At 39.6% G+C, this 27,916-nt stretch overlaps 1 protein-coding gene across 2 annotated transcripts in view; it reads right to left on the bottom strand.

Annotated features, from left to right (window-relative positions):
* Nucleotides 1–27,916, bottom strand: part of NOX4 (NADPH oxidase 4) — a 173,937-nt gene that overhangs the window by 27,346 nt on the left and 118,675 nt on the right. For both annotated transcript variants that reach the window (XM_043452306.1, XM_043452307.1), the window contains one exon: nt 22,132–22,213. In XM_043452306.1, the coding sequence (XP_043308241.1) occupies nt 22,132–22,213 (82 nt within the window). The remainder of the gene's footprint in view (nt 1–22,131; nt 22,214–27,916) is intronic.

The raw sequence follows: 27,916 nt of genomic DNA, 5'->3' as shown, positions 1-27,916 counted from the left end.
ACTCTCTGATATTCTGAAATAACTCTGGGCAAGAAGACAGGAACATGGGGTTCTAGTCATTCACTAGCATTGGGATCACAGGCAAGTTACTTATCCTAACTCTGATTTTCTTCAACAACAAAAAAAAAAAAAAACAACGAACCAGTACCAATTAGTAGACAGAAAAGCCTATTAAGAATTGCACAGGGCCGCAAATAGCAGACATGCTTCAATTTAATGGCATCAGCGAGGGCCTCCAGAGTACCATCAAGCCCTTGGAGAGTCCAACATCAACATAAGAAATGAACTAAGTTCAGTGTGAGATGAGAGACGCACATAGGAATTTGATCTGAAGGAGAGTAAATAAATGGGGGGAAATGAATGTGCTCTTATGTAATTCAACATATAAAAATGGAAGGTTTACTCTGAGTAAGGCACATTACTATCTGCTGCAGCAAAAAAAGAAATAGGAAAAAGGAGAAAAAACAGAGATTAGCAACTGAGTAATCACAACTTCAGTCTTTAAGAAGGTTATAAAGAGGGAAGTGGTCAAGACAAAAACACACACAAGTATGAAATAAAGCACAATTTTAGAAGCGTGTTATATAGCCATATTACATACATTCAATGCTTTGTACTTTTCACATATAATGCTATACCTGTAACATTTTGTGATGTGAGTACAATATTATTATCTCCATTCAATAAATGAGGCACTTGAGACCACAAGGGGCCATGACCAGTCTGAAGTTTATGCCTCCTAGATGGAATGTTGGGGTGGGGATGGGGGACAGGGTGTAAGAAGACTAAAAAGTGAAGAAAGATGGACCGTATCTAGTTTGTAAAGAGAACCTGTTAGGTTGTGCAACTCAGATCTAAATACAACTTTCCGCTCGGAAACAAGAGGTGCTTTGGTGACAGTCATGGGTCATATGTGAGAATTTTCTGGAACTAACCCTGCCTGTGTCCAAGGAGCAACGCAGGCGGACCACTGCACCCAGCTGCTTTGAGCAGCCTGCGCTCCATCAGGCAGGGGATAAATGTGAAAAAACACACAGACACTCTCTCAACGAGTGTGTGAAGCAGAGGGTGTCACCCAGCACCCAGTTCTCCAGGAACCAAGCCATAGCCACCGCCGTTGCTGACGACGGTGCACCCTGAAAGGAGCTCAGGGTCAAGATGGAGATGAGGAGCACTGTGCTCTGGGGAAACAGGCCAAAAGGAAAGAAATCCTTCATATGTAGTTAGAAGTATTTCAGGAGAGATTTTTATGAACCTGGATTCTTGCATCTTCCTACACTAGAAAAAGCACTAAAATCATTCATTGGTATATCTGTTCCTCAGGCCTAATGGCAAGCTTCTACTGAGATGTGTGCTCGATTACACCGACCTCTTCACCAAAATCACAGGCATACTGGCCTCCACCCCTACCTCTCTGAAATAGTTTCTCAGAGCTACCTTAAAGGCTGTTTGCTGGGCTACTTTCCTCACTAAGGTACTGAATTAACTCAATTCCCAGCTCTTACGTTGTACGATTTTTGTTTTTTTCCCAGTTGACAACAGTCTTCGCAGGGATATGAAAAGGAGTCTGTTTTTCTCAGCAAAAGTGATCTGGGGTTGAATTTTGGAATTGTTCAGGGATGTTTAAGTTTTGTAGCCATGCACTTACAAGTTAAAAAAAAAAATTATTATTATGGAAATTCCAGCAAGGGATGAGGATGGGGGTGGGGAGGCTGAATAGTTTTGTTGTTATGATTCTGAAATGCTCCGTCCCCAGTTTCTCTGTGAACATAAAATTACTGTTTAATTACACATTTTGAAATGTGCAAGTTTCTTAGTAACTAAAATTTCACATTAGAGAACAGACTGAATATTGAAAATATATTCAATAAATATATTTTATGTGATGTGTTAGCCTTAAGCATAAAAGACCTGGTGACTATTAGCTGTGCCCAATGAAAGAGAAGGCTGAGAGGACAGTATATAAGGGTCAAAGCATATATGTTTTTTCTTAATAGGCATTAGGTAGATAATAACACTGAACAACTTTATAGCTCCTTGAAGATTATGAAACACATCTCTATAAAGCTCTGGTTTGATCTCAGATCAATCCTGAGTTTGGCAAAAATGAGCATTTCTCCCTATATTCTCTTGGTTGTTGTGAAAGGAAATGTTATTTTTTTAATGAAATTTCAGAGTATAACAAACCTCTGGGGCAGTGAAGTTTCTATAAGAGAATAGCTATCACTGAAGTAAATTAGACGTCCCAAGGATTATTCTTCTAACCAAAATAAATGTATAGGCCTGATCTTTCTGCTTATGTAAAGATACTGCAGTATAAAACCAATAGCCTTTTCCTTGACTTTTCTGACAGTAAAGCTATGTAACTGGCACAGTGTTGCATGCCTTAGATGAATTATTTGTGATTATTAAACAGGAGTTAAATGGTATTATTCTACTTCACTGAGTAGGAAGCTGAGGTTCTAGAAGTTTAAATAATTCCTCCAGGGCACACATTTAATAAGCGGTTTACGTCTACCACCAGAATAAACTCCATCTCTGTTTATGAAATCCAACAAACCAAACTATCTTCCTAAAGGGACATTATTCTAATTCTGTCAACCAGAGAAATAATAAACTGAACCTTTTTCTATCAAATATTAACTTTCTTTATGCCTGAGAATATTTTTACCTTAAAGTCTACTATATCTGAAACATTATTTCTTTGGTTAGAATGTCTCTGCAGTATTCTTCACCTTCTTCAGCTTTTCAGCCTGTCTTTTATCTTCATGTTCTGAGTGGAGCTCTTGCAAATAGCTTATCGCGCCTCTTTGATTTTCTCATTTCAATCTGACAGTCTCTCCCTTTGAACTGTTGAATTTGGTTCAATGATGCTGAATTACCACACTACCCCCTTGTACTGTTTGTCTAACTTTTTGTTTCTTCTCCTCTCCTTTCTTTTCTTGATTACTTTTATGTTAAATGTTGGTCTCTGCTTTTACTTTTCTGTAAGTAAATAATGACTTTTCCTAGAGTGAATTTATTTTTATTATGTTGCTTGGGATTTATTGATAGCCCCAGATTTGAACTATTATTTCTTAAAATATTACATCTCCTTTCACTATCTCTTTTTTTATCTTTTAAACCTCTAATGTAAAGTGAACTTCTCACTCTATCTCCCACATCTCAACCTTTCTTTCATATTCCCCATATCTTTGTCTCTGTGTACCACATTCTGGATAATTACTTCAGTTCTATTTGCCAATTCATTTATTCCCTCCATGGCTGCGATAAACTGCTCAAGTTTATGATATTGTTATCTCTCACTTCTAGAAGTACTATTGGCTCTTTTTCAAAAATGTCTTGAGAAATTCGATTATCCTTTGTCTCAATCATTAGTTTATTTTTTATGGAGGAGAAAGAGTGGCTTTATTACTTTCCCAGGCAAAGGGGGAACATGGTAGGTTAGCACAGGAAGAACTGTGCCCCTCAATTATTATTTTAATACTATTTTATTCTTTAGACATATTAAACATTTGCTTCATACTTTTTAAATATACAACTTTACTAACAAGTACTCATGGTGATTTGTTTCCACATTTTCTAAAAATATGAGCTTCTTGGTGCCTCATGTGTAGGAATCCTTTGAGGATTAAAATGTAACCCCCCAAAAGAGGATTTCCATTTTCCTCTTCCAGGCCACAAGAGAATGCCATGAATCTGGAATCACTTTAAACTAAATTTTTGTCTCTGTTTTCATTGAGCTATGCACGCATTGTGAACTCACTGTTCTAACCCAAGTGAGATGGAGCTTGTGTTTATTAAGTATCAGGGGAGATTTCTTTTCCAGTTCCTCTCAGAATCAAGGACAAAATAAGTCAATTGTCTTCACTACCTCCTTCTGCAGAGCCAACTATCTAATTTCTACTTTATTCACTGAAGATGTTTTACTTGAGGAGTCTGGGCCATTTGCAGGAATCTCTGACCTGCCCTCCAACCCGATTCAGAAGCCACACATTAGCTCCTGTCTACCACATGCATGGCCTAACCTTTGAGGGATAAGCTATGAGTTACAGCATTCACTTCACTTATTCATCTAGATAGGATATTCTTTGTGGCTTATGACCATAAGCAATTATTTTTATCTCTTACCATATTAAACATGTATTAAAGTTATTAATGTGTGGGTGCTTAGATTTGTAGGCTTTCTATATACTAGTCAGATTATTATTGAGCATAAACTATGTTATATAATGTTTATTTTTTACTCTTAAATTCACACATACATATACATAAGGGGCTTCCCAGGTGGTGCTGGTGATCAGGAACACGCCTGCCAATGCAGAAGACATAAGAGATGTGGGTTGGATCCCTGGGTGGGGAAGATCCCCTGGAGGAGGGCATGGCAACCCACTCTAGTATTCTTGCCTGGAGAATGCCATGAACAGAGGAGTCTAGCAGGCTACAGTCCATGGGGTAACAAAGTGTCGGACAGGCCTGAAGTGACTTAGCATGCATGCATAGACACAGACATATAGCTGGATCCCCACTGATAGACTTAGCTCTTGTAGAAAGTAAAGGAGAATTTTTTTTTGCCCTTTGTTTTTTGTGCTGGTTAATGTAGCCTTGATCTGCTAATATGTGACTTGAAATGTTTATTAATAATGAGGAAATTAGTTTCAATAATATAAAATAAAAGCTATAAAACTCTTCAAACTGTCCACACACTAGGCAGTTACCTGGAAGCATGAATCATAAGCTGACAGTTCCTAGTGAATTTTCAAGTAAAGCACCTAACCAAATTTCACACCCCAGTCCAATGTATATTTAAACCCAGCTGCAAGCCATATTAAAATAAAATTACTTCTGAAAGCTTTTGGAAAGAAGATATTCAGTTAAAATCAACACTTTATGATTGAATTTAGATCTTTAGACTTGAATACTACATCAGCCTTTCCAACAAAGAGTGCTATTTTAAAATTTATATTTAATATGAACTGTTATTTATTAAGATGATATCGAATCTTTTTACTTGTCTGCCCACTTACATGCCTTTAGGCGCAAATATTTTGCAATTTCTTTTTCTCAAACAAATCATCCCATCCCTTTCCTAGCTCTCCTCTTTTTTCCATATGGCAACTTTATGTTTCTGCTGAAAGCAAGGTGTACAGAAGGTCTTTATCTTAGTTGCTGGCTAATTTTAGTTTGAATAAACTTTTAAACCTCAAATTTATTTGTACTGTATTTTGCTTTGCCATTTCTTTTCTATTAGTGCAGAAAGCTCAATCCAGTTAAGAAGTAGACCATAGTTTCTATCATTATTATACATGTTGTCTTCACAGCCAAAAAAAAAAAAAAAGAGAGAGAGAGAGTGGAACAGAAAATATGGGACAAATAATCAGTATAAAATAATGCTATAAAATGTAATTCAAAGTAAATTAACTAAAATCTCAAGTCCAGTAAACTACTGACCATAGTTAATAAGACAATAGAATAAGACAATAAAATAGTGCAATGGGTCTTTCAAGAGGTTCACCTAAAACATAAGGGTACAAAAAGTTGAAAATTAAAGAATAAAGACATAAGAGGGAAATGTATTCAAAAGCAAAAGATCTGTAGTTAATATTTAGTTCAGATGAAACAGACTTTAAGGAAAAAAAAAACATTGCAGATATGGTGTTAGTAATCACTGATAACTCAGCTGGGTGGAGCGGACTTTCGCATTTTCTTTTGCTATCAAAGATGGTGACCATGAGGAGAGAGACTTCTTTATTCTCTTCTCTTCTTTTCTGTTCAGTAAGCAGAGCATTTCTCTTTTCCCTGGTCACAGCTATGATAAAACTTGATCTTGAAAGGAATGAAAAGCCCTTCATTAGCCTTGGACTAATATGTGGTATGTTTCCATTAAAAGTGTGGTTCTTGGGCCCAAAGTATCAATTCTACATGAGAACTTGGTAGAAAGAGACTCAGATCCAACTTCAGACTTACTGAATCAGAATCCGTGTTTTATGAGGGCTCCTGGGTGGTCTGTAACCACATCAATGTCTGCGATGCATTGCTCTTGTGCTTCCCCGGTGGCTCAGATGATAAAGAATCTGCCCACAATGCAGAAGACTCGGGTTTGATCCCTGGGTTGGGAAGAGAAGGGCTACCCACTCTGGTATTCTTGCCTGGAGAACTCCATAGACAGAGGAGCCTGGCGGGCTACAGTCCGTGGGGTCGCAAGAGTCAAACATGACTGACTGACAAAGCACAGACACTGCATCTTTCCAGAGAACTCTGTTAATGTTGATAATAAAGTGGGATTTTCCATCTATTTGTCTTTTGTATTCTGTGAATCTTCTTTGAGACTTTGTAGAAAGTGATGAACTAGTTCTTTCAAGATCTGGAGAGTAATGTCTGCTATCTGAATGTGAATCTTCCCCAAAATTGAATGGTTAATAAAGAATGCAAATAAAATCCAACATAATTCACATTAGCATTACCAGGAGCAGAGAATAACTGTCGTAGAAAAATGAGCACTAAATACCAACCGAAAAAAATGTGGGTGAAAAGGAAGACAGGCAAGTAATGTTACATATATATCACTGTAGACTCTGAAACAAAACCAAACCAAAACAATGAACATAGAACTATATTTAAAAATAAAATCCAAGAAAGAATTCAGAAATACCATCAATAAAATCTCAGCCTATAAAGTTAGACAGCTTTTGGGAATTAAGTGTAAAATCATCATATTTTGTGAGTATATGGACTTTAATGTTTGGCTCATTTCCTCTGCCATCATTTTTCTCTTCCTTAGATGATTCTGAAATACAGAATCCCAAAATATTGAATTTCAGTGCAGGACACAATTTACCAGCTGCAACATTTTTCAGACGGAAAAAAATAATCACTGTACTATATGTTTCTATCATTCTATCTTCTATGCTTACTCTTTGATTGATTAGAAGCTATCAATTAGAAACACGAGGAAAATTTTATTGGGTTGGCCAAAATGTTTGGGGTTTTCCAAAAGCTGTTGTAGAAAAACCTGAACAAAATTTTGGCTTACCCAGTATAAGTAGTATAAATAGGTATAACAAAGTACTGGACATGAAAGTGCTTTGAAAACAACAAAACACCACAAAATAAAACATATTTTTATAAGTACAGCTAGCCTTATTGTCTAGGAATCACCATGTTTTCTCCTTGGGCTTTACCACTAACTCAAAAACCCAGGAAAACCAGGATGTTGTGCTAAAACAGCTTAGCTGAGTTGCTATCTCCAGTTGCTGGCACACAATAGGTACCAAAAATTTTTGGTTGAAAGAAGTACTGAACAAACGAAATATGCTCCACATCTTCATTTGCCTTTAACCTTAGAGACTTAATACACTTGTGACCTCATTCACTAGAAGGGAGAATGCTCACTGCGGGGTAAAATTCTCGGTTCTCAAAACGTTCACAGCAATTTCTTTCAGTACAGAGATTTCAACAGCAAAAATTAGTCTTTTAAAATCTGAGTAGGAGGGAAAATGCAGCTTAAAAGACTTATTTAAAAAAAAACTTAAGGAAGTGAATAAAACTTGTTTAATATATAGAAATATAGTAAATTAGAATGTAGGCTCTAAATCAAGTTTCAATTATAGCTACACCAGCTAGTAGCTGCAACCTTCAGCAAGTCATCTATCACTTGGTACCTAAATTACACTCTGTAAATAGAAGGCGATGTGAATAATACACGCCCCACTGATCATTATAAGGCTTAAATGGGGTAACTGAGGTAAGGTAAAGACCACTGCTTGTCTGCCCTTTATCCATTTTCCTGTCCTCATTCCCAATTGGTGGTGGTGTTACCGTAATGCATCCACTTAAGACAAAAATGACTATATTAATATTTTCCACCTTTTCTTAAAAGACATAAGACCCACTTTAGGCTAATAAGATATAAGATGTTTGAGGCTGGGGTCCTGAGAAGTTCCTTGGAAAGGAGGACGCTGACTCAACTTGCCTGAATCTTTCATGCTTTTCTTTCTCTGTCTGGAAAGAGAATATGATGGTGGACACTGAATGAAGCATCTTACAATCAAGAGAAGGAAAGGGGAAAGGAGTTGCAGACACCTGAGATGTAATATGCTGACTCTGAATCAATATAAACCACCACTTACCTTTTTATCTCAATTTTTTTGTTTCTTTTCTGGCCTCACCGCCCAGCTTGTGGGATTTTAGTTCCCCAACCAGGGACTGAAACTGGGCCCTCAGCAGGGAGAATGTAGAGTCCAAGCCACTGGACTGCAAGGGATTTCCCTAAGCCACCAGTTATCTTGGCACTTCTTGTCACATGAGAAAAATAAGCCCCCATCATTTTAGCTATATTTTTGTTTTATGTAGCTGAATGTAAATGTACGTGACAAAAGTTTTAACATGGTGCCTGGACATAGTAAGCATGTGATAAATATTAGGTATTATCATTGATAATAAAAATCTATAATTTATATCCATTTAATGCTGATGCAGATGTACATTTTGGAAAATAATTTTCCTTTTTATCTTCATCTGATTAGGTTTTACTTTAAAAGTTATTCCAATTTAGAAAAAGTCAATAACTATCTGAGACCCTTACCTCTTGAAACCTAAAATACAGTATTATAATAATAGATACTCCACATTGAACATTTATTTGGAATTTTCCAGGCCAGAATACCGGAGTGGGTAGCCTTTCTCTTCTCCAGGGGATCTTCCCAATCCAGGGCTTGAATCCAAGTCTCCCACATTGCAGGTGGATTCTTTACCAGCTGAGCCACAAGGGAAGCCCAAGAATACTGGTGTGGGTAGCCTATCCCTCCTCTAGCAGATCTTCCTGACCCAGGAATAGAACCAGGGTCTCCTGCAGTGCAGGCAGATTCTTTACCAACTGAGCTATGAGGGAAGCCCTTACTTTAATTCAGGGACTATTTAAATGTTCTATATATACCTTCACTCCTAATCCACATCACAACTTTCACAGTAAGGTATAATCTCCCTTTTACTAGAGAGGGACTGCTACTGCTAAGTCACTTCAGTCGTGTCCGACTCTGTGCGACCCCATAGACAGCAGCCCACCAGGCTCCCCCATCCCTGGGATTCTCCAGGCAAGAACACTGGAGTGGGCTGCCATTTCCTTTTCCAATGCATGAAAGTGAAAAGTGAAAGTGAAGTCGCTCAGTCGTGTCCAACTCTCAGTGACCCCATGGACCACAGCCCATCAGGCTCCTCTGTCCATGGGATTTTCCAGGCAAGAGTAACAGAGTGGGGTGCCATTGCCTTCTCTGACTACAGAGGGAACCAAAACTCAAAAATCTTGAGCAATTTCCTCTAAGCCACACATCTATTAAAAAGAAAGATTGTCACTCAATCTCACTCTTGAGCACATATCTGGAAAAAGACATAATCTGAAAGAATATATGCCCCCAGTGTTCACTCACTCTTCACAATAGCCACGACATGGAAGCAACATAAATGTCCATCAACAGCAGAATGGATAAAGAATATGTGGTACATACATAAAATGGAATACTACTCACTCATTAAAAAGAAACTAAATCATGCCATTTGCAGCAACATGAATGAACCTAGAGATTGTCATACTGAGTGAAATAAGTCAGACAGAGAAAGAGAATATCATATGACATCCCTTATACGTGGAATCTAAAAAAAGAAATGATACAAATGAACTTATTTAAGAAACGGAAACAGAATCAAGACTTAGAGAATGAATATATGATTGCTGACGCTAAGGGATAATTAGGGAGTTTGGGATGGACATGTACACACTGACATATTTAAAATAAATAACCTACAAGGACATACTGTGTAGCACTGAGAACTCTATGTTCTCATAGAGTTATGAGAGTTATGTTCACATAACTCGATGTTATGTGGCAGCCTGGACGGGAGGGGAGTTTGTAGATATACAGCTGCGTCCCTTTGTTGGCCACCTGAAACTCTCACAGCACTGTTAATCTGCTACACTCTAATACAGAATAAAAAGTTTTAATTAGAAACTTAAAAAATTATCTATCAACATTTTTCTTAATAACATTTTTAAACAAAAAAAAAGGAAGAAAGATTATTATTCAATTTCTGATAAGACTGACTCCAAAGCTCCTCTTCTTAATGATCGCATATTAATGATTACAATAAATTTTAAATTATTTTGATTAGGGATAAGACATAAAGTGTTAGTCGCTTGGTCGTGTTGATTCTTTGTGACCCCCTGGACTGTGGCCCACCAGGCTCCTCAGTCCACGGAATTCTCCAGGCAAGAATACTGGAGTGGGTTGCTGTTCCCTTCTCCAGGGGATCTTCCTGACCCAGAGACTGTACAGGCAAAACAAAATATGAAAAGGGCACATTGTGTCAAGGAACTCCTGGAAAATCCTGCTTCGCAGGATGGAAGAGTTTGGAGCCATCCCTCATATGACAGTTTTTTTCTGGGGAAATGATGAATGTGATTAACTGTTTCCCTGAAGAGGATAGGTGTCATTTTAGAGCATACATTCCCAGGAAGTAATCATATCCATAAAAACAACAAGAAGTGGGAGGGAGTTAAAAAAATTGAGAAAGTCCTTGAAATCTTTCTTTCTCTCTCTCTTTTTTTAAATTAATTAATTTATTTTACAACACTGTATTGGTTTTGCCATACACTGACTTGAATCTGCCAAGGGTGTACATGTGTTCCCCATCCTGAACCCCCTTCCCACCTTCCTCCCCATCCCATCCCTCTGGGTCATCTATCTTTCTCTAATGGTCCTCAAATATTAGTTTGCATCAGAAATTTTTGAAGGGCTTGCTAAAACAGAGTGCTGGACTCCATGACCAGATTTCCTGGGTCAATAAGTCTGGGGTGAAATCTGAGAACCTGTATTTCTAACAATTGCCCAGGTTACATTGATGGTGCTAGTAAAGCAGGTGAGAAGGGTACAGAGTGAGCTTGTGCAGGTGGGAATTTTAAATATGGTGACCTGGGCAGACCCTTAACATTTAAGTGAAGGCTTGGTAGGAGGTGGCGGGTGGTGGCCCACATTGTTTAGACATTAGGAACAGCTTAAGGAAGGAAATTTCACCAGTAGAGGGCTAAGAAATCTCTGTAATTAATGAGTGATGAATACTAATGCAATCTCATGCATAAATAAAGGCAACATTTTTTGAAAAACTGCTTTGATTGATATCTGTTTCTTGGAGTTCTGAATTATACAAGCAAGGTTTTCCAAACAGAAAAATTAATTACTTTAATGGCTCCAAGGAGAAAAATTCTTTGGCAAGAAATTCCCATAAAACAAGCATATTATCAAAATTATATGACCATAAACATTAAGAATTGATTAATTTTTAACTGCTTTTAAACTCTTCATTTACACTGTAGGTTCAGAAGGAAAAAAGGAGAAGTGGGCAGTAGAGGATGAGACGGTTAGATAGCATCACTGACTCAAGAGACATGAATTTGAGCAAACTCCATTTTGGGACAGGGAATGCTGGCGTGCTGCAGTCCACGGAGTCACAAAGAGTCGGACACAGCTCAGAGACTGACCAACAAATAGGTCATAAACTGGTCCTAAAATCATGGTTTAACTCTGATAACTCTGCCAATACCCTTGAGGAGCTACATATACATCACCTTATGCAAAAAGGGCTTCCCTGTTGGCTCAGATGGTGAAGAATCTGCCTGCATTGCAGGAGACCCAGGTTCGATTCCTGGGTCGGGAAGATCCTCTGGTGAAGCGAATGGCAACCCACTCCAGTATTCTTGCCTGGAGGATCCCATGGACAGAGGAGCTGGCGGGCTACCAGTCCTTGGAGTCGCAGTTAGTGGGAGACAACTGGGCAGCTGATACTTTCACCGTTTGCAAAAGGCAGGCTGTTTCTATCCAAGGGTATTAAGATAGGATTCTAAGATTTTTCACAAAGGAAGAACTTCAGGCCACCTTCTCTCTCAGCTGATAAGCAATTTCTGCGTAAAACACAAACAGGGCTTCCCAGGTAAAGAATCCGCCTGCCAATGCAGGAGATGCAGCAGACAAGGGTTTGCTCCCTGGTCCGGAAGATTCCATACGCTGTGAAGCAACTAGGCCCTGAGCCAGCGCCCCGCAACTCCGGGGCTCCAGGGCCCCTGCTCGGCACGAGACGGCGTCCCCGGGAGCAGCCAGCGCACCGCACCTAGAGCGCTAACCCGCTCCTACACCCGGAGAAGAGCCAGGGCAGCGACCAAGGCCCAGCACAGCCACAGACAGACAGACGCGCAGATTATGAGAAAGAGACAAAACCTGCAAACAACTGAAGCCCTAGGAGACGTCTGACAGCCGAGAACGCAGACGAGGCCGAGCAAAGAAAGCAAAGAACTCTCACAGGCGCGAGAAGGGGACTCCAGGGTACTTCATCTCCCAGAAGGTGTTTACTGCCTCAGCCTGCTCTAAGATTTCAGCTGCCTGACCTCCCAGCGACAGCTCATCTTGGCTCCGTCCTTGAACCGGTTCTGACTGGAGTCCAGAATGAGTTCCTCTCACTCAACACAGAGGCGTCCTTATTCCTTGTCCGTTGGTCTTGCAGGAATAGCGTTCCTTGACTTATCAAATGTGCGTGGAATCTTTACAACTGCAGCAGTGCCTCACTTCTTGTAGAATTTTTTTTTTTTTTTTTAGGTCCAGGTGATTTTGCAGTCTTGACGGCAGCGTTTTTACTTATGAATCCCAGCCCAGGGGCTGGGATCTCCTATTTATGGATAGTTTAAGTCCAACAATGTGCTCACCTAGATTTGAAAATACTCAAGAATTAAGAATCCTTATTGCTGCATTCTACACTCTAGCTAGAATATCCTTTTTTTTTAGATCTGCTGCCAGCCAGGTTGGAATATCATCTACTATATAAAAGAAAAAACTAAGTTTAAGGATGAGAAAATGAAAGACAATAATCCTTTAATATTATGGATATTATGAACAAAGGATCCTTTATCACCTCCCGACTGAATATGAAACATCATCTCTCAATGAAACACCCACTTTCGTGGTTCCATATGCTGTTATGCTCTTTGTTCAAGCCAAAAAGCCTCTTCATCTGGTTCCATAACACTTGTCGAGATTTCACTCAAAGGGAAAATTAAACTTTACACGAATTATCTAGCCAGGAAACTACTTTATCTTCTCTTCTCTCATTGAATTTGGTGTACTTTTCTATCATTACAGGACTTATCATATTGCTATCATTAATTTCTCCATTAAACTCTGATTTCTGCTTTTCTCCCACTGGACTTCAGGTTCCTCAAAACTATTTACTACATCCTAATCACTTTTGTATTTTCAGTAATTCTGAGTGCTTCTGATGCATGTAATTTGTCAATAAATATTTGAAGAATGGAGACATGAACTGTTGCATAAATGAGAGGCAGTATAACACAATTAGTTACAATTTGGGGGGCAGACAGACCTGGGTTTGAGATCCAGCTTTGCTGTGTGATTTTGGGTAAATCACTTAACCCCTATAAATTTTAGTCCCTTAAGCTGTGAAATCTGTATAATTGGGGAAATGGTCCTACTTAACTCATGAGTGAGTGAGTGAAGTCGCTCAGTTGTGTCCAACTCTTTGCGACCCCCATGGACCTACCAAGCTCCTCGGTCCATGGGATTCTCCAGGCAAGAATACTGGAGTGGGTTGCCATTTCCTTCTCCAGGGGATCTTGCCGACCCAGGGATCGAACCCAGGTCTCCCACACTGCAGGCAGACCCTTTAACCTCTGAGCCACCAGGGAAGCCCAACTTAACTCATAGGGGGATGGTAAAGATTAAATGAAATAAGACATATAAAGCTCATAACACAATCCTGGCAAGTAGAAAGCATTAAATGTTGTTATTTTTATTATGAATGAGCATAACTTAGTTCAGGTGACAAAAATATTACAGATGTGCAGACTGAACAAAAATTACTAAAGAGGGAGAGAGGGTCTTTGGAAGAAGAGGAACTCAAAACTTTCTTTGGGAAGAAAAAGGAAGGCAACCTGGAGAATAGATGACATCCAGAAAGGTCATCTGAAGCTCTGCAATTTAACTGTAGTACTCTATATCACTATTTTAAGCCATTTATAAGCAGCCCATTGGAAATTACATTGGGTTAGGAGATTGCTTTCATTGTCCAAATAATCAAAGTTGTCCTTTGGTGGCAAACCATGCCAAAAAGAGCTTTGAATTTTGTCATAAATAATATTCCCCTCTCTAAGCACTTCTGACATTAAGAATTCCATAGAATTTGATATTTATGAGAACCAAATAGAGATATGCAACATTTAATTCCTATTTTTCACCATATTTTTATATATATTATGATTAAACTTTCAGTCATTGAAATATGTTTTGCTAGCCCAATTGTTAAAATGGCTGCAGGTCATTTACAAGTAAAATTCTGCCTAATGACCTCAACCATCTACATGCCCAGCTGTATTTGCAAGGATAAGAATATTTATAGCTACCCTCTATTCTAAATACATTATAAACCTAGATCCTAAACAACGATGCCAGCTAAGAAATGAGCAACCAAACTTAAGCTTCACTATCTTCATTTCTTTCCTCTAAGCTATGAATCAACATTTATTTTGTATTAAGTATGCATTCATTTCCTTCTTGTCACTCATCTACGTCTGACACATCTATCCTACTCTGAGAATTTTCATGGTGCAATGTCTTCTCTGACATTCTGAAGAGAATGGATGTGTCTAGCTTTGGCAATGGGTCAAATTTGAGTTCAAGAATGTAAGAATGTGATTAATTAGCATTGTTATATTTTAGAACAATGGTCTCCAGCATTATTGTGGGTAATTTTTTTTTTAAGTGACTTTTCCTTAGAAAATGTACACACACATTTCAAGAGCTAGTTAGTTCTTCCATGATTTTTTTCTCCTAAATAAAGGACACCCTTTTCCATGTTTTATTATCCATTAGGTGACTCTTGATAAGATGTTTAAATTACAGGGACACTATACTCACTAGAGACCCATCCCCCCAATCCAAACTACACAGTCCCTTTATCAGTCTATATTAACCAATGCAAAGTGAGTCTCACTCAAAGTAGTCAGCTACATTATCCTCTATAAATATCTCTCTGTGAGATCACATAATATAAGGCAAGTAGGTCACTTCTTAACCATATTTTAGCTCTTAAAACGTATCTCTCACTAATGGAGTCTATATTCAGTGAGTCAGTAAAAGAATCAGAAAAATCATACTGTAAATAGGTATACTGCACTGTGAATAAAAGCAAGAAATACTAATGGTTTGATTAAACTTTCAGCATTCGAGAAATTTTTCTTTGACAGAAAATTACAAATTCCTTGATTTTAATTATCTTCAATAATGAATAACGAGAGTATATTTGAGATTGAGCATAAATGAGAGAACAAATCACAGTATTGAAAACCATGAATAATGCAAAATTGATTTAAATTAGGCCTAGACATACACACATTCTCTGCCCACTTGTATTTACTAACTGGCTCTTACCACAACTTTCTCTTCTTCTGCCCCAACATTCTTTTTACTTTTTAAAAAGTCTTTATTAAATTTTTTACAATTTTGCTTCTGTTTTACAGTTTGGTTTTTGGCCACGAGGCATGTAGGATCTTAGTTCCCCAACCAGGGATCAAACCTGTACTTTCTGCATTGGAAGGTGAATTCTTAACCACAGAACCACCAGGGAAGTCCAGACCCCAACCTTCTTTACATGGGTATTGTTCACATGTCTGGAGCTTTTGTTCCTATGCCCTTCTCTGGACCATCTCTACACTCCCTAGGACAGCACAAACTGAATTATATTATTCCTTCTGTGTCCTCCAGCACCTGCTAGAATTCGGCCAAAGGAGACATTAAATCAAACCAGCTATGGGAAGATGAAAATGCTTAATATTCTGTAACTTAAAATAAATGAATTGTATTTAATACAGACTTTTTATATAAATATTTCCAGGTGCAGAAACCTTTAATTAGCATGTTTTCATTGATAGTTCAGAAAACAGAATCTCATAAAGGCGTTAAGTGGTCACCTAAGAGGTATCTCAACTGGAATTCCATTATCTCCACTAGCTTTGTTCGTAGAGATGCTTTCTAAGGCCCACTTGACTTCGCATTCCAAGATGTCTGGCTCTAGGTGAATAATCACACCATCGTGGTTATCTGGGTCATGAAGATCTTTTTCATATAGTACTTCTGTGTATTCTTGCCACCTCTTCTTAACATCTTGTGTTTCTCCTAGGTCCATACCATTTCTGTCCTTTATTGTGCCCATCTTTGCATGAAATGTTCCCTTGGTATCTCTAAATTTCTTGAAGAGATCTCTAGTCTTTCCCACTCTATTGTTTTCCTATATTTCTTTGCACTGATCCCTGAGGAAGGCTCTCTTATCTCTCCTTGCTATTCTTTGGAACTTTGCATTCAAATGGGTATATCTTTCCTTTTCTCCTTTGCCTTTCGCTTCTCTTTGTTTCTCAGCTATTTGAAAGGCCTCCTCAGACAACCATTTTGCCATTTTGCATTTCTTTTTCTTGGGGATGGTCTTGATCAGTGCCCCTGTACAGTGTCACGAACCTCCATTCACAGTTCTTCAGGCACTCTGTCTAATCAGATCTAATCCCTTGAATCTATTTGTCACTTCCACTGTATAATCGTAAGGGGTTTGATTTAGGTTATACCTGAATGGTCCACTGGTTTTTCCCTACTTTTCTTCAATTTAAGTCTGAATTTGGCAATAAGGAGTCATGATCTGAGCCACAGTCAGCTCCCGGTCTTGTTTTTGCTGACTGTATAGAGCTTCTCCATTCTTGGGTGCAAAGAATATAATCAATCTGATTTCAGTATTGACTATCTGGTGATGTCCATGTGAAGAGTCTTCTCTTGTGTTGTTGGAAGAGAGTGCTTGCTATGACCAGTGAGTTCTCTTGGCAAAACTCCATTAGCCTTTGCCCTGCTTCATTCTGTACTCCAAGGACAAATTTGCCTGTTACTCCAGGCATCTCTTGACTTCCTACTTTTGCATTCCAGTCCCCTATAATGAAAAGGACATCTTTTTTGGGTGTTAATTCTAGAAGGTCTTGTAGGTCTTCTTAGAACCATTCAATTTCAGCTTCTTCAGCATTACTGTTGGGGCACAGACTTGGATTACTGTGATAGTGTTGTGAAGATCCCCTGGAGAAGGGAAAGGCTACCACTACAGCATTGTGGCCTAGAGTATTCCAGGGGGATATAGTCCATGTATAGTCCACGGGGTTGCAAAGAGTTGGACACGAGTGAGCGAATTTGACTTTCACTGTGATACTGAATGGTTTGCCCCGGAAATGAACAAAGATCATTCTGTCGTTTCTGAGATTGCATCCAAGTACTGCATTTCAGACTCTTTTGTTGACTATGATGGCTACTCCCCAAAGCTAGTGGAGGTGATGGAATTCCAGCAGAGCTATTTCCAATCCTAAAAGATGATGCTGTGAAAGTGCTGCACTCAATATGCCAGAAAATCTGGAAGAATCAGCAGTGGCCACAGGACTGGAAAAGGTCAATTTTCATTCCAATCCCAAACAAAGGCAATGCCAAAGAATGCTCAAACTACCAAACAGTTGTACTCATCTCACACGCTAGCAAAGTAATGCTCAAAATTCTTCAAACCAGATTTCAACAGTATGAACCATGAACTTCCAGATGTTCTAGCTGGATTTAGAAAAGGCAGAGGAACCAGAGATCAAATTGCCAACATATGTTGGATCATCGAAAAAGCAAGAGAATTCCAGAAAAATATCTAATTCTGCTTTATTAACTACTCCAAAGCCTTTGACTGTGTAGATCACAACAAACTGTGGAAAATTCTGAAAGAGATGGGAATACCAAACCACCTGACCTGCCTCTTGAGAAACCTGTATGCAGGTCAAGAAGCAGCAGTTAGAACTGGATATGGAACAGACTGGATCCAAATCAGGAAAGGAGTATGTCAAGGCTGTATATTGTCACTCTGCTTATTTAACTTATATGCAGAGTACATCAGCCAGTATGCTGGGCTGGATGAAGCACAAGCAGGAATCAAGATTGCGAGGATAAATATCAGTAACCTCAGATATGCAGATGACACCACCCTTATGGCAGAAAGCAAAGAAGAACTAAACAGCCTCTTGATGAAAGGGAAAGAGGAGAGTGAAAAAGTTGACTTAAAACTCAACACTCAGAAAACTAAGATCATGGCATCTGGTCCCATCACTTCATGGCAAATAGATGGGGAAACAATGGAAACAGTGACAGACTTTATTTTTTTGGGTTCCAAAATCACTGCATGTGATGACTGCAGCCATGAAACTAAAAGATGCTTGCTCCTTGGAAGAAAAGCTATGACCAAACTAGACAGCATATCAAAAAGCAGAGATATTACTTTGCTGACAAAGGTCATCTAGTCAAAGCTATGATTTTTCCAGTAGTCATGTACGGATGTAAGGGTTGGACTATAACAATAGCTGAGTGCTGAACAACTGATGCTTTTGAACTGTGGTGTTTGAAAAGACTCTTGAGAGTCCCTTGGACTGCAAAGAGATCCAACTAGTCCATCCTAAAGGAAATCAGTCCTGAATATTCATTGGAAGGACTGATGCTGAAGCTGAAACTCTAATACTTTGGCCACCTGATGCAGAGAACTGACTCATTGGAAAAGACCCTGATGCTGGGAAAGATTGAAGGCGGGAGGAGAAGGGAACAAAAGAGGATGAGATGGTTGGATGGCATCACCAACTCAATGGACATGAGTTTGAATAGGACTCAGGAGTTGGTGATGGACAGGAAGCTTGGCATGCGGCAGTCCATGGGGCTGCAAACAGTTGGACACGACTGAGCTATTGAACTGAACTGAAGCAGTACATCGCGTCAACATCTACCAGTAATTCAGAAATCCTGAACAAATTGTACTTCTCTAAATATTAACAAGGTTGTGTTGTTGAAAGCATCTTGACATCAAAGCTATCCTGCAAGACAAATGAATAATCTATTTTCTACAGTATTTGAAAGCATGTAAATCTAGGTAATTTTATATGCAATTTTAAACAACTGCAGCTAAAATGCAGTATTTACTATGTATCAAGCTCAGTTCAAAATATTTTTCCACTACTTCATTTGATCTTTGTACCACGCTTGAATGGTAAGTATGTTTATCTTCCTCCTTTCCCACAGGTGGAACTGAGGCATAGAGGATCAGGTCACCCAGGCCACCAAGTCAGCAGGTCAAGCAATATGTTTGAGTTTGCACACTTAAATGCCGTAATATGGTGTGTGTGGCATCCATGGATGATTTTTATTCTTTTAATCTACAGATATCAAAAAGAATCTCTACTCCAAGGGTTAGACACTGAGAAAGCACTGTCACATGATGTCTGCTAAACAGTAGAATGGATGACATCACTGTCAGAAAAGTAATCTAAGAATAAGCAGAATACATGTAAAATGATGTAGCTGAGGACACCTAGGGAAACAGCTGCAGACAGACTACCAGCTGAGAAATCGCTGTGAGCCCCTCTTTATACAATGGCATCAGGCAGACAGTAAGCCTAAGAGGCAGCAAAACAAGCATCATTGGTCTTCGCAAATAGTAGCTGTGGGCGAAAATATGGATGGATGTGCATGGACCACTTCGGGCACCTCCATGCTCCCTGCCAACATGCACGTGAAGAGCCCTGTGCCCATACGAGGCGGGCACCTCCATGCCCCTGCCAACATGCGTGTGAAGAGCAGTGTGCCCATGCGAGGCGGGTACCTCCATGCCCCTGCCAACATGCACGTGAAGAGCCCTGTGCCCATGCGAGGTGGGGCACCTCCATGCCCCTGCCAACATGCATGTGAAGAGCAGAGTGCCCATGCGAGGCGGGCACCTCCATGCCCCTGCCAACATGCACGTGAAGAGCCCTGTGCCCATGTGAGGCGGGCACCTCCATGCCCCTGCCAACATGCACGTGAAGAGCAGAGTGCCCATGTGAGGCGGGCACCTCCATGCCCCTGCCAACATGCATGTGAAGAGCCCTGTGCCCATGCGAGGCAGGTACCTCCATGCCCCTGCCAACATGCATGTGAAGAGCAGTGTGCCCATGCGAGGCAGGTACCTCCATGCCCCTGCCAACATGCACGTGAAGAGCAGTGTGCCCATGCGAGGCGGGTACCTCCATGCCCCTGCCAACATGCACGTGAAGAGCAGAGTGCCCATGCGAGGCGGGTACCTCCATGACCCTGCCAACATGCACGTGAAGAGCAGAGTGCCCATGCGAGGCGGGTACCTCCATGCCCCTGCCAACATGCACGTGAAGAGCCCTGTGCCCATGCGAGGCGGGTACCTCCATGCCCCTGCCAACATGCACGTGAAGAGCCCTGTGCCCATGCGAGGTGGGTACCTCCATGCCCCTGCCAACATGCACATGAAGAGCCCTGTGCCCATGCAAGACGGGTACCTCCATGCCCCTGCCAACATGCATGTGAGGAGCAGTGTGCCCATGCGAGGCGGGTACCTCCATGCCCCTGCCAACAGGCACATGAAGAGCAGTGTGCCCATGCGAGGTGGGTACCTCCATGCCCCTGCCAACATGCATGTGAAGAGCAGAGTGCCCATGCGAGGCGGGTACCTCCATGCCCCTGCCAACATGCACGTGAAGAGCCCTGTGCCCATGCGAGGCGGGGCACCTCCATGCCCCTGCCAACAGGCACATGAAGAGCAGTGTGCCCATGCGAGGCGGGGCACCTCCATGCCCCTGCCAACAGGCACATGAAGAGCCCTATGCCCATGCGAGGCGGGGCACCTCCATGCCCCTGCCAACATGCACGTGAAGAGCCCTGTGTCCATGCGAGGCGGGGTACCTCCATGCCCCTGCCAACATGCATGTGAAGAGCAGTGTGCCCATTCGAGGCTGGCACATGTATGTCCAGGCACATGTATGTCCCCATGTGTACTGGGAGGAGATTGGAAGATTATTCCCAGAGATTAAACCTGAATTAATATCTGAAACAATGAAACAATAATTCAGATTCTATATTTATTTTGTGATCAGAATTAAGTAAATATTATCATATCTAAGTAAACAGGGAAAAATTATCCTAAAGGTGAAGTTCAGCAAATTCTTGAATAAACTGCCAAGCTGATCAAAGAATGAATCACTTAGCATCATCATGAGGTTTGATTATGTGCAAACCAAGCTCTAATTCTTTAACTTGGTGACCTTTTTTTTTTTTAGTTCAGATAATAGTTTGTTGATTCTTAGCCTGTTGCATACTAGCTAGTAAAGAGAGTCAGATTATTAAAAAATTAGAGGGTACTGCAAGCTTCCGCAGGAAGGATCAAGATGCCAGCACACATCAGCTTTTAGGGAGGAAACAAAACAAAAACCTGGTACTTTATTCTCTGGGAAGATGAGGCACATTAAGAAAAAGTCTGACCCATTTAAGAAAGAATTACCAAGATGTCGCTCAGTCGTGTCCAACTCTTTGTGACCTCATGGACTGTAGCCTACCAGGCTCCTCCATCCATGGAATTTCCCAGGCCAGAATACTGGAGTGGGTTGCCATTTCCTTCTCCAGGGGATCTTCCCGACCCAGGGATCAAACCTGGGTCTCCCGCATCACAGGCAGACGCTTTACTGTCTGAGCCACCAGGGAAGCCCCAAAGAATATGTAGAAATTTTAAAAATAATATCTAGCATGTTTCATTTTAAAAACCATTTATTAAATATAAATAAATCGTTACATTAATGGATAGAAAACAGGAAACTGATGAGGGACTATCCACAAAGTATCTAACTCTGTTGATGCAGAAACCAGATGAGGGATCATTCCAAACTATCTGACTCTGTTGGTACAGCATCAAGCAAAAAGAAACATAAGCAGACACTGATGCAGATCCCTTGTGGCATGCACTTGGCAACAGCTCCCAACCACAGCTGGGATACATGGGCAGCAAGCTTTTATCTCTGACCCACCTGTAAGGACCCTGAGACATTACAGTGCTGGAGAATGCCCTAGTTAGTTAGGTTAGGTTATTCATGCTTTTTCAGAAATCCTAAAAAAGGAAACATTTTGTTTTTGCCCTCCCAAAGCTTGCCCATCATTATATCCATTCCCTTCACAATATCTAGGGGGCTCTTATTGTACTTACTTGGGATAATTTCTAGATTGAATGAAGGGCAGAATCTCGGAGTCTTGACTAGATGGTGGAAGTAGTAAGTCTCGAAATCGTTCTGTCAAAAGAAAAATAAATATCAAGTTATAAAAAAAAGTCATAAAATAATCTCAAAATAAAATTATTTCCTATTCTTTAAGTTTGCCATTCTGACTTCATTTCTTGTATTAGAAATTTACTCACCATTTTATGTACTACTAAAATAGGTCTTTATTTCACTTTAATGATTGCATATTTCTCTGAATAAGATATCATAACAACTGTGCATATAAGTATAGCAAGTATTCATTAATATAAACTAGTACTAAAATTTTATAATTGAAAGGTTAAATAACCTTTATAAAATAAAGATTATTTATTATATATGACTAATAAATATACAAAGAGATGTAAAAATTCATTAGTAACCTGGGAAATGAGAATTAAAACCATACACCATAAGAGAGCATTCACATTGTGCGGCATTCGATTGATAGAAATTTATCTCACAGGACCAAATGTTAGGACTGTATCAACATAAGCTCTTACATATTTCTGGAGGATATGCAAGTTGATGCAATAGTTTTGGAAAACAAATTGGTATTATCTTTTAAGCTTAAATTTTGCATAACCTATTCAGTTCAGTTCAGTTCGGTCGCTCAGTCATCTCCGACTCTTTGCGACCCCATGAATCGTAGCACGTCAGGCCTCCCTGTCCATCACCAACTCCCGGAGTTTACTCAAAACTCATGTCCATCGAGTCGGTGATGCCATCCAGCCATCTCATCCTCTGTCGTCCCCTTCTCCTCCCGCCTTCAATCTTTCCCAGCATCAGGGGCTTTTCCAATGAGTCAACTCTTCGCATGAGGTGGCCAAAGTATGGGAGTTTCAGCTTCAGCATCAGTCCTTCCAATGAACACCCAGGACTGATCTCGTGTACAATGGACTGGTTGGATCTCCTTGCAGTCCAAGGGACTCTCAAGAATCTTCTCCAACACCATAGCTCAAAAGCATCAATTTTTCGGTGCTCAGCTTTCTTCACAGTCCAACTCTCACATCCATACATGACCACTGGAAAAACCATAGCCTTGACTAGATGGACCTTTGTTGGCAAAGTAATGTCTCTGCTTTTTAATATGCTATCTAGGTTAGTCATAACTTTCCTTCCAAGGAGTAAGCGTCTTTTAATTTCATGGCTGCAATCACCATGTGCATTGATTTTGGAGCCCCAAAAAACAAAGTCAGCCACTGTTTCCCCATCTATTTGCCATGAAGTGATGGGATCAGATGCCATGATCTTAGTTTTCTGAATGTTGAGCTTTAAGCCAACTTATTAACCTGGTAAATATTCTGCAGAAACTTTCAAATATGTCTCAGCAAGAAAAATAACATTCATGGCAGCTCTGTTCAGGACACCATAAATGGAAACAACTCAACTGTTTATGAACAGAAGAAAGGATAATTTGTAGCATATTCACACAATGGAATATTCTTTGAAATAAGACAATGAATTCAGTTACAAATAAAAACACAGTAAATCATATTAGTAGGATCTTGAGTGAAAAATAGTATCAGCAGATTACACACAGAAGAATATTATTTTTTGAGTTAAAAGTAACTATGCAATGTGTTGTTTGGATATGTTACCCAACAAAGCAAACCTGGCAAATCTGGGAAAAAAGGTATAATATACCCAATTTGGGATAATGATTACATTTTAGAAGGAGTAAGGGGAGAAATAGGAGAAAGCAAAAAGAAAAGTGTATGCAATTGTTAATAATGCCATATGTATTTGTTATAGCATCATAAATCAGTGGATGAGTGCATGAGAGCCAGGAATTATCCAGTGACAACATTGGGTCATGAACCAAGAATGTGATTAATATATTTCTGTGCTCATGAATTCATAATAAAGGAAAGAGGGAGAAAGGGAGGAAAAGAAAGAGGAAGAGAAAGAGACAGGTAGAGAGAAAGGAAACAGAAAAGAAGAGAAGGAAATAAAAGAGGGCAAAGAAAAGAAGATTCCTCAGTTCCATCTTGAGAAACATTTATAACAAAAAGCTATCTGTATTGACAGAGTAACCTATCACTCTAATACTGATCCCACATTTCTAGGATTAAATGGTCATTATCTCTAGAGTCATCCATAGGGAAGACTTTCTTGATCCCTCCTCTTTCTCTCTTTCTGCCAAATCTGGAACAGATGGCCCTACTGGGTACTCATAGGACACTCTGTGCTTACATGCTCATGGAATCTATCACATTACATTTTTATTAGTATATATATTTGTCTATCCACCCTTGAAATTAAAAGATGCTTACTCTGGAAGAAAAGCTATGACCAACCTAGAGAGCATATTAAAAAGCAGAGACATTACTTTGCCGACAAAGGTCCATCTAGTCAAAGCTATGGTTTTTCCAGTAGTCATGTATGGATGTGAGAGTTGGATTATAAAGAAAGTTGAGCGCCTAAGAATTGATGCTTTTGAACCGTAGTGCTGGAGAAGACTCTTGAGGGTCCCTTGGACTGCAAGGAAATCAAACCAGTCAATCATAAAGGAAGTCAGTTCTGAACATTTTGGAAGGACTGATGCTGAAGCTGAAACTGCAATGCTTTGGCCACCTGATGCGAAGAATTGACTCATCTGAAAAGACCCTGAGGCTGAGAAAGATTGAAGGCAGGAGGAGAAGGGGACGACAGAGGATGAAATGGTTGGATGGCATCACCAGCTCAATGGACATGAGTTTGAGCAAGCTCTGGGAGTTAGTGATGGACAGGGAGGCTTGACATGCTGCAGCCCAGGGGGTTGCAAAGAGTCAGACACGACTGAGCGACTGAACTGACTGACTGATCACCCCCCTCCTAGTAGATGGGTATTGTACCACCAGGATACAGAACATTACTTGATATATATTAAGTTGCTGGATATATATTAGTTGGAAGGCTATTTTCAACTTCCATTCTTACTGGATACATAAAATTATTTGTTCATGTTTATCTTAATGTTTTTTCGAACAGCTGCCTTGGTCATCATTCATCAATCATAAAAAGCCAGAGACCTCTTCTCTAGCCTTGACAGAGTCACGCCATCAGGCCGAGACAGAGTACAAAGCTGAAACTCCACACTGCAGTAAATCCATCACTAACTGAAGGTGAGCAATTTCAACAAAGTGCTTAAAATCGACAATTGATGACAGTCAGTGTTTCCAGGCTACTAAATAACTCGATGGTAAACATTTGTGAGCAATGAATAAACATTTGTAAACTTATGTGAGCAGTGGTTACCAAGTATGGCTAAGAAGCAGGATATGGATTATATCTTCATATTTATTAAAATATATGGAATCAGATGTGACTTCTACTCTGCATTTTGTTTCCACTGCTCTGACAGTTCTTATAATACACTTGGGGAGGAGCTAAGAAAATTTAAACAGAGGCGGCTATAACCCTATAGGCCACAGATCCAAGAAAGTATACTTTATTTTTCTCCTTCAGGTACACTTACTCTTTGAGTGTATATTTTTTAAATTAAAGTCTATCATTAACTGATATGCTACCATCTTTATCAACAAAATCAGTGCTTATTTCAGTGAAATGACTACTAAATTTTTCTGATGACATGACCTTTGCTTTTCAGTCTACTACTCAATTTATGTGGCATCCCATTTAATGAATGATTTGCAGTGTTTTTTGCCCTCCAATTATGCCTTTCCTAAAATAGGTCTTGAAAAATAAAACCAAAACCCAACAGCAGACATGAACTTTACACATCAAGTGAAGAATTGTTCAAACAACAATATTAAGTATGATTTATTCCTGGGTGCTAAAAACTAATATAAGTTAAAGTTTGCTGAGTGATTCCCCAGCTGAGTTACATGCAAAGAAAAAAAAGATAATTAATCCAAAGAAGTATAATATAACACAGCTATAGATTATCCTTGTTTACGTAAGCACAAAGCCCATTTGATTATAAATCTGGAAGAACATGTCTGGAGATGACATTATATTAATAGAATGAAAAAAACAGAAAATCACCACCCTAGATACACAGCAAAAGTAGCATATAAGAGATCATTTATAAAGCTACCCAAATTATGAAGTCTATAGTTAATATTCCTATATCTGAAGCGCCCTTTAATCTGAGTATCATAAATGTAAGGGATACCAAGTGAACATGCAGATCCTTGAGTAACTAGGTAAAAAAAATTCACATACACACAAATAGAAAATATACAGAGTACCTGAAAATTATCCTTTTAAAATTTCTATTTTTATCACTATATGTATAAATTCTAAATGTGAATAATTAACTTTTCCCCATAAAAGTATGATGACAATTTTCCTTTATGAGAATAAAAATAAATGATAGTTGTCCTCAGCAAAGTTCAAGTATATGAAAAATTGTTTCTAATGCTTACACTGATGCTTCTTTAGTCTCCTAGATTTCAACTATTTAATTAGTATTCCATCAGTTATCTAATGCTAAGGAAAAGACAAAAGTAAACTCATGTTGCTTTGCTTAAATAGCAAAAATTTTAAAATAATACTTCTTCCCTTGGAGCAAAATATCATACCAGCTGAACTGCTTTCTCAGTAGGCCCAAAGTCTATTTCTTAAGAAAATGGCAATTATCCAAAAACTAGCGCTCAGTTCCTTCACAGGGCTTCTTAGAACAATTTCATTAAAGCCACTGAAAAGAACTACAGGATTTTCTGCAAAGTGATATTTTGATGAGCTGATTAATGATCTGATAATGTCTGACCATGATTTTCTACCAGTGGGGGACATATCTTAATTAACACAAGCTTTCTTAGCCTTTCACCCACTCTTTCTTTCTCTCATTCAATCAACAAAGGAATTCTGAGGAGATTAGGCTTGGATGACATGCTGCACACAGCTAAGGTAATTTGGATTCACTGGACAATCAATCGTGAGACAGTGTACATATTTACTCGTAAACAAAGACGAGAAAAAATAATCTTTCCAATTCTAATTTAAATTTTTTTGTACACTTACAGTGACTCAAATTCTTTATTTTCCTTCTGGTGGAAAATAAGCAATCTGCAATCCTCCCCAACGTGCAAAAAGGAACAAACGTTCCTTTTTGACAGCAAACTTTGACAAAAGTTTGCATGACAACAAAACAATATGAAAATATATCCTGGAATGAGAAAAAAAAAAAAAAAGTCTTCTCCCTACCACTGCAAAAAACAAAAAAAAAAGGAAAAAAAAAACAAAGGAAAAAACAGAGTCAGCTGGTAGCCTCCAGCTATCAGTTACATCCGAGTCAGCTTCAGGTGCCAAGGAAATGCTTTTTACAAAGCAGCTCAGAGCCGGGACTGAAGAAGGCAGGGTTGGCCGCGCCATACACAGCAACGCTGATGGGTTAACATTCGTGGCAGAGCTTCCCCCGACTCTGGCTGAGGCTTTGTAGAGACGACATGCTGATTCAGCTGCGTGCTCCACCCAATCCCACTGCCTTCTTCCTTTCACAGGTGTTGATCCCTACTAAGCATTTTGCTTCACAAATTACTTCTCCGAGTCCGTTTCTGGTGAAGCCAACCTCTCCAGGTGGGCTTGACAGTCTTCCGCTTTGGACACAGTGTTAGTTGCTCAGTTGTGGCTGACTCTATCCCACCAGGCTCCTCTGTCCATGGAATTCTCCAAGCAAGAGTACTGGAGTGGGTTGCCATTCCCTTCTCCGGGCTGTCTCCCTGACCCAAGGAGGGAACCAGCATCTCCTGCATTTCCTGCATTGCAGGTGGATTGCTTACTGCTGAG

The sequence above is a fragment of the Cervus canadensis genome, chromosome 29 (assembly GCF_019320065.1).
Source record: "Cervus canadensis isolate Bull #8, Minnesota chromosome 29, ASM1932006v1, whole genome shotgun sequence".
In the NCBI taxonomy this organism is placed as follows: Eukaryota; Metazoa; Chordata; class Mammalia; order Artiodactyla; family Cervidae; genus Cervus; species Cervus canadensis.
Note: the sequence above shows the minus strand (reverse complement) of the source record. Positions and strands in the feature narration are given on the sequence as shown.